At 31.8% G+C, this 8,129-nt stretch overlaps 1 protein-coding gene across 1 annotated transcript; it reads left to right on the plus strand.

The window, feature by feature from the left end:
- Positions 1–1,045: 1,045 nt before the first annotated feature.
- Positions 1,046–7,170, plus strand: LOC141693155 (acyl-CoA-binding domain-containing protein 1). The gene is made up of 6 exons (XM_074498173.1): positions 1,046–1,740; positions 4,753–4,858; positions 4,962–5,068; positions 5,457–5,548; positions 5,753–5,850; positions 6,564–7,170. Exons 1-6 carry the CDS (start codon positions 1,271–1,273, stop codon positions 6,735–6,737), a joined length of 1,047 nt encoding a protein of 348 aa, XP_074354274.1. The 5' UTR covers positions 1,046–1,270; the 3' UTR covers positions 6,738–7,170.
- Positions 7,171–8,129: the final 959 nt, after the last annotated feature.

The raw sequence follows: 8,129 nt of genomic DNA on the forward strand, positions 1-8,129 counted from the left end.
ATCTTTTTAAATTGAGTAAGTTAATTGTAAGTTAGTAGTTAACTCAATAATAATAATATAGAGCCGTACATATAGTTTATTTAAATAAAATTCAAGATTTTGGTCAACTCTGTATTCAACATATATGTTAATTTGTAATTTTTTATTTGTAAACATACTAATGGCATTCTAGAGATTAAGTTTAATCGTTTCGTTTTAAACGTACACTTACTACCTTATTTATATTCATTCATTAAATATAAAATAACGGATAAGAAAAATATATTATAGTAATAGTTGAGGGGATATTTACTATTAAAAGTGAGGAAACATTCAAACCTCCTCTATATGAGGGGGAGATGGAGCTTGTTGGAGAGAAATTTTATCTTATTTTTTTCAAAATTTGACACAAAAACGTATATAAAAATATTATTGAAGTTACTCTACAAATATTATAATTGCATGATGTATAAAAAAACTCAAAAAAATGTCTTGTGCCTCGCAGGCACGGTTATTATGGTAGTCAGATTTTGAAGACCCAAGTGAATTCAAGTGAGATTTCTAACTGTACATCAAAATCTATCAAGTGCTTTTATTTAAAAAAAATTCTAAAATTTGATGGTGTTTAGAAAAGTTTGATTGTTTTCTTAAATATTTGAAGATATTCAATTAACAAACACTTAATGATATTCAATCAAAATTTTAATTATTGCTTTTACAAAAATTACATTTTCCTAATTTTTATAAAATGCACAATTTTGACCAATTTATTACTGTAAATAAATATTTATGTATATATATCATAAGAAATTTAAGATTTTAAAAATTAATAATTTGAAATACTATACCAGGCTTATAATATCTTCAAGATTCAAAATATGAATTACAAATAAAAATATTTATGTTTACTTTTAAAATTTATAAATTATTACATAAATGATCATAAGAGCGCAAAAAAACAAAAGCAAAATAAATATTTTAACAATAATAATCATAATAAACAAAAAGAATTTAAATATAACACTTTAACCAACCGAACCCACATAGCTAGAAGAAAAATGAAAAGACGTTAACTAGGTGCGCACTTTACCGCACCACCCATCTGGTCTGGTTAATGTGAGCATTTTAGAGGCCCCTCCTATTCTCAAAAACATCTCCAGGTTTTACTTACTACTTCTATAGTACCACCACCACCATCCCTATACACACAACCTTTCTGTAAGTATAATAATCACTAAACTCATTATCATCATCGTGAAATTAATCTAGGGTTTTAAAAAACTCAAAGGCTATGGCGGAGTGGCAGCCTTATCTTCAATCGATTATCATCGGCTTCATCTTCTCCTTCCTTCTCGCCAAGCTTTTCTCCGTCATCTTCGCTTTCCGCGACGATAATCTCCGCATCGCACGCGCCGACTCAGTTGACTCGGTTGTTGACTCGGTTTCCGACTCGGCGGCGGAGATTCCTAGGGTTTCGGAGAAGGAGAAGCTGATTGGAGAAGAAGAGGAGAGAGTTAAGTACGATACGAGTAGTGTTGATGAGAGTGATGATGATTGGGAAGGTGTTGAGAGTACTGAATTGGATGAGGCGTTTAGTGCTGCTACTGCTTTTGTTGCTACTACTGCTGCTGATCGCTCCGTTTCGTCCAAAGTTTCGAATGATTTGCAGTTGCAGCTTTATGCGTTTTATAAGATTGCGACTGAAGGTCCGTGTAGTACTCCTCAGCCTTCTGCGATTAAAATGACTGCTAAAGCCAAGTGGTAACGACCAATTGCTTTTCGTTATTTCGTGAATTTTTAGTTTTCGTATATGTGAATTTATAGTTTTTGTGTATATGTGCTTGTTAGATATATGTTGAGTTGATTGATAGTCATAATTGTGGATTGTGATTTAAATGTACTTAAAACTGTATGTTATCTTAATATTTTGGACACGGTTTTTGTTTTTTTAATCGTAATACATATTTTTGTGTATTTTAGGTGTAGGCATGATACTAGAATATGGATTTGGTTGTGTTAGGATCAAGCGTGGTATGCATTAAACAGTAAGCGAGCAAATTAGATTACTGGTAAAGAAGTGGATGTCAGAGTTCTAGATAATGTAGAGTAGGAGGGAGTAGTTTTGCTACAGATAGACCTAACAGATTATGTTATACATTATACTGAGGGGGGTGAGTTCTATGGAGTCCACCTTTTTATCGGAGTCCTCGGAGTCCATCTACGTTCTGCAAATAAAATATATTGTAAAACGTGTTATTTTGCAAAACATGTTACACAAATAGCATAACTTCAACAAAATCATGCAAATCTCATATATTTACGGTACAATATGTATGTTCTGCAATATGTTCTGCAACATGAACATTTATGTTCTGCAAACTAAACATGTTTTGTAGAATATATATTTTTGCAATGTTCTGCTTGTAAAATGTATGCAATCTACAAGATTTTTGATAGAATAGTGATGTTTGTCGAAAAATAATATGTTTTGCAATATTTTAAGCTATATTTTACTTGCAGAACATATATGGACTCCGAGGACTCCAATTAAAGGTGGACTCCATAGAACTTTACTCTATACTGAGGTTACTGTGACATATACGAAGTGTTACGTTCTAGAATTTATTTAAATTGAATATGCTAGACCGATGAAAAAGGAGTTCTAATTACTTACTATTATAGTAGTTGGCTGATTTATAGAATTTATTTAATTCTTATTCCCTGGCTTCTGGAATTTACATCGGATTCAGTTAATAAAACAGCATGATGTAGTGAAGATCGATTCTAGAGACTTAACTACTAGAGATAGGGTTATAAAGTGATTTCAAAACTTTATTGTCTAGAATAAGACTTTGTAATTGGTGCATTATGAACTCCTTACAGTTTTTTGTAATTTTTTACATCCGTTATATGATGGGAGGAAGCCCAATGTAATTGCTTAATATTTTTGTTACTAGCAGATTTAGGCATATTTTAGCTAGGGTAGAGTAACATCTATATATATTTCTTGTAATATAAGGATCTAAGGTATTTAATTAAGATTATATTTAGTAACTACAATAGTTTTGTCATTTAAAAAATTTCTAGGTAATAAGGATTTCCAAGTCAAATATATTCTTGCAGTCTATTAAGTGATGCGATGCCTGCATGTCCGATAAGCAGTTTTTACTCATGTGGTATACTTTATATCCTCTATTCGAAATAAGCATCCTATCGAACCGAACTGCGGTCAGATTCTCACACACGATACTATATCCTCTATTCATAATAAGCATCCTATCTGTGCCCCTCGCTTCCGGACTAGGCGGAGTCTGATGAAGAGTAATTTGAAGATTTAATTCAATTGCATCTTTTGCCCACCCGTATTAATGTTGATAATTAACTAGATATTTTATTATTTTTCACATATATTAAAACAGGCGGTGAATTTTATTCTCTAAGAACTCCGACTGCTGGAAAATAGTGATGAAGAGAAGATATACAGGGAGAGAGACATCCACGTATGTGGTGAATATAAGAAGAGAGAAGTGATAAATCTAACTACCACTTCTTTTAAAATATGGGCCTGGTGTATTCCACTTTTAAAAATTTAACCTAGTTAAAAATTCTTTCACCTATTATTTTTTTGTTATACAAAAAATTCAAATGTAAACTTTATTTTTTTTAACCTTTTATTTAGTCATTCTTCTCTTTTCTTTTTACGTATGACTAGTTTGATTAAATTAAAAAGGGAAAATGGATTTTTTCGTCATCCAACTTATCATGTTTTTAAAAACTTACCATTCAACTATTATTTTTTTTTCTTTCACCCACTAATGTTAGGTTCATATTTGTTTTTAGTCACTAACGTTAGGTTTGGATTTGATTATTAGCATTATGTCAATTTTTGGTAGCATTATTAAAATATAGTGGTAGTTTGTAATATTTTAATGATTTGATATATGTCTATGTCTTTATATATAGTACTCCATATGTCCCCCAAGACGTTTATCTTGGTGATAGAGAGTTTGACAAGCATTTTAAAGCTCCTAAAAGATGTAGTTTCATGAATTATTTTTAATTTTTTTTCTAAATAATAATTTAACGTTTAAATTTTTATATACAAAAAAATAAAAGAAGTTACTAAACTATGTTTGTAAGATAAATATCTTGTGAGAGTTGTTGGATTTAATACCAAATTCACATTATTATATTTTTGTGTTTATATATATACTTGTTTCACAATTCTATTGACAAAATACTAATAATCAAATCCGAACCTAACGTTAGTGACTAAAAAAAATCCGAACCTAACATTAGTGAGTAAAACAAAAAAATTATAGTTGAGTGGTAAGTTTTTAAACACACAATAAGTTACAATAAGTTAGGTGACGAAAAAATTCATTTCCCCTTTTAAGAAAATATCTATGATAAATGAAAGTATAATTTTGTTTTTATGTAAAATTTAATTTTCTTTGGAAAAAAATGTGGATACATCCCCCCCAACCCACTCAGTTCCTGGTTCAGCCAGTCTATGCCATTATTTTATATATTCTTATAACCGCGAGACGAAGTTAAGACTAGTTATTATACTGTATCATGACTTGGTATGTTACCTTTTTCATTCCCATTATTATGATCTGCATCAATGAGAATGTAAACTCTTGAAAACTCATTTTAAATATCAACATATCAATGGGAAGTTGGGAACAAAATGAATATACAACTGTCTAGGAATCTTTACTTTTTATTAATTATTACCCGACTCTGATAAAACTTTTTGATTGTTTCTAGGCAAGCATGGAAGAAATTGGGTGCAATGCCACCAGAAGAAGCAATGCAGAAATATATTGCAATTGTAACAGAGTTGTTTCCTACTTGGCTTGATGGCGCCCCAGTTGTAAGATCTTCGTCTTTATGTACTAGTAGCATTTTATGCCTTTTGACTGTTCTGCAGAAACTCTAACTTTCTATTCCTTCTGGTTACATGTAATAATTTTCAGAAGAGAAGAAGTGAAGGTGGTAATGATTCACAACATATGGATTCGAAAGGGCCAATGGGACCTGTGTTTAGCTCTCACGTTTATGAGGAAGAATCTGCAGATGATTTGTAAGCATCAATTTTTAATCTCTAAAAGCTTTGCTATCACCTATGATTTATTTATATCTTAAGAATGATTTTAGAAATTTCAACCCCTCCATTGTAAATGTCAAGGCATCATATCAACCATGGGCCGTCCTTCTAAACATTGTAGTGATGGTAGAGCTCATGTTGGTGTTTATTAACATCTGAAGTTATATTATTTATTGAAACTGTATATGTATTAACAAATGACCAGTTGTAGTCCTTGAACCTGTTGCGGATGGTTCGTATCCTCATTGTATAGGTTTCATGTATTGCACAAGGCCTATTTTACATCGTAACTATTTACTGTCATTGCAATTTTCGTAATTTTATTATTAGTAAATTTATAAGTAACAAATAATTTCCACTTCAGAAAAATGGATGCCATACACGCCTTCGCAAGGGAAGGAGAACTGGATAACTTGATTAAATGTATCCAGACCGGTGTTTCAGTGGATCTCAAGGGTCCGTATTTCAATACTCTCTCTCTCTCTCTCTCTCTCTCTCTCTCTCTTATATATCTATAGATAGATAGGTGTGTGTGTGTGTGTGTGTGTGGATCGAAAGCGTGTGGAGCAGATATTACATGTAGTAGAACTATGTGTACTATTCTGCCGGCCCCATTTTATTTAATGTCTGATCCTTCCAAATGATGTTCCATAATTGCAGATAGTGAAGGACGCACTGCATTACACTGGGCTGTAGATCGTGGTCATCTTAGCATTACTGAAGCCCTTGTTAAGGAAAAGGCAGATATAAATGCGAAGGTGAAGTGTCCACTAGTTCAACTTTAATACACCATAAACATATTGACTTATAATACATATTTTCAAGAGTAATTTTTCCTATTTTGTAATAATCTTTGACCTATTAAGTTAGGTTTTCCAGGGAAGCGCAATACAGAAATTATGAGTTTTGCACATTAGGCGACCATAATATATTTTACAGTTCGAAAGATTATTTCGACTAGAAATGTTTATGACAAGAATTAAGTTTAGTTGACCAGATATCAATATGATTGTCCAGTTTTCCTTCTTTTTTCCCATCTCATGTAACCTTCATTTTAAATGCCCTTTGTTCCTATAAGTTTTAACTTTAGACTTCAAGACGGCTGTACGATCACCTTACCCCAAAAATGATCCCAAAAAATGTAGTAATACAAAATTAATATAACCGACATATAGTTTAGAAGTTTCGGATGTTCTTAGTGACCGTTGTGAACGTTAGTACTTTTCTGGACCATGTAGTGCTATATTTCTTTCTCCTCCTTACTTTATATGGGCTTTCATAACTGGGCTGTACAACTTATCTGGTAACTAATCATTAATGAAGGATTTTTTTTTTCATTTCTTGAAGGGTTTTTTTCCTACCAAGTAACTTCTTGTACAGTTAAATTGATGAAAATTATACATTTAGTTATATATAAGTTGTTCGTGATAGTGCTCACCAAAGCCCTAATACTATTTGTTAATTCTTAAAGGACAATGAAGGCCAAACTCCATTGCATTATGCTGCTGTTTGTGAGAGAGAGTCCATTGCCAAGTTTCTTGTGAAGGAAAACGCTGACATGAATATTAAGGATGATGATAACAATCGTCCCTGTGATCTATGTGACCTGAACTGGCCTTGGATGCAACACTCGGTGACTGATTGATTATAGTAAAGACATGCTGATTATCAGTTCTTATCCTAGTGCCAATTTCCAGTAGATCAAATCTATTGAAACTTTTTTTGTTGAATGTACATGCTGCTGAAAAGTAGATTATCCAAACCGTGTTTTAACATGCATCGATATTAGAAGAGTTTTACTTCTATAGTCATTATAATGTCTAGGTTTCTCATTTTTTTGGATATGATGAGAAATGTGAAAGTGGATATGATGGGTTTGTTATGTTCTCAGTTTGTCATCTCAAGTCCTGATTTAAGGGTTTGCTTGCAGTTGGTTACCATAGATACTGGAATCTTTTGATGGATCTGTGATAATATAGCATGGAGATTATTAGGTTTCTCATTCTTTGGAAATGATAAGAAACGTGTAAGTGGATATGATGGGTTGGTTTGGTTATATTCTCATTTTATTATCCCAAGTCCTGATTTAAGATTTTGCTTTCAGTTCGGTACCATAGATATTGGTATCATTTTATGAACCTGTTATTATCAGAATATGAAGATTATTAGTGGGATTACCTTAAGCCTGTTTGGAAACTAACATTTCACTTGAAATGTTGGAATTGTTCAAAATAGCTGTTTTGGAAAATAAGGAATTTGTATATGGAATCCACTATATCCCCTGCCAATCTATTATTAAGTTACATTTCCAGAATTTAAATTTCTAGTTCAGACCTGTCATTTGCAAATCTCGCACGCACTGTTTATATATATATTCATAAATCTTCTCACTCTCACCTCTTCCCCAACAACTAAAAACCTCGCCCAAGTCCCATAGATCACAAACGTATACTCCTTCAAGCCGCAATTAACGAACTAACATATACTCGTTCAAAGCTACCACTCATGATCGGCGCCGTTTGTTCTACCATCAACTTGCTTCACCTGCGAAGTGCCAAGTGTAGGCATCTTCTTGAGTCAAGAAATTTTAGATTAATGTATTACTGAAGAATATGACGAGACCTTCTTTGAGTAGCTGCGTTTTAATACGAATGTATAATCGTCTGCAAGGTGTTTGTAAAATTGCCCCAACTAATTTTTTAATTTTTTTAAAAACACTGCTTCAGTGCTAGCAAAACCGTTGCTTCCTTATTGCAATAAACTAAAAATAAACTTGTATTCAAAAATTATTTAATTTTTATATTAAATATTGATCCACAAATGTCGTATGTATATATACTTAAATTTGAGGCAAAAAATATTATGCAAAATTAAAATTTTGTTTTATGTGTTTAAAAAATCATGTAATTTGAAAAAATAGAATCTGAAACTTGTATTTGTCGAATATAGGATTAAAATTGAAATTCCAGATTCATATTCTAGGATCTATGCAACAGACTAGTTATATACTGTAATGCCTTAAGCTAAAATTGGGATA

Source organism: Apium graveolens, chromosome 10 (genome assembly GCF_009905375.1).
Source record: "Apium graveolens cultivar Ventura chromosome 10, ASM990537v1, whole genome shotgun sequence".
Taxonomy (NCBI): Eukaryota; Viridiplantae; Streptophyta; class Magnoliopsida; order Apiales; family Apiaceae; genus Apium; species Apium graveolens.

Coding starts and splice junctions, on each gene's coding strand:
- LOC141693155 (XM_074498173.1), top strand. CDS start 1,271: ATGGCGGAGTGGCAGCCTTATCTTCAATCGATTATCATCGGCTTCATC. Junction 1,741..4,752: donor ATGACTGCTAAAGCCAAGTG/GTAACGACCAAT, acceptor GATTGTTTCTAG/GCAAGCATGGAAGAAATTGG. Junction 5,549..5,752: donor TGTTTCAGTGGATCTCAAGG/GTCCGTATTTCA, acceptor CCATAATTGCAG/ATAGTGAAGGACGCACTGCA.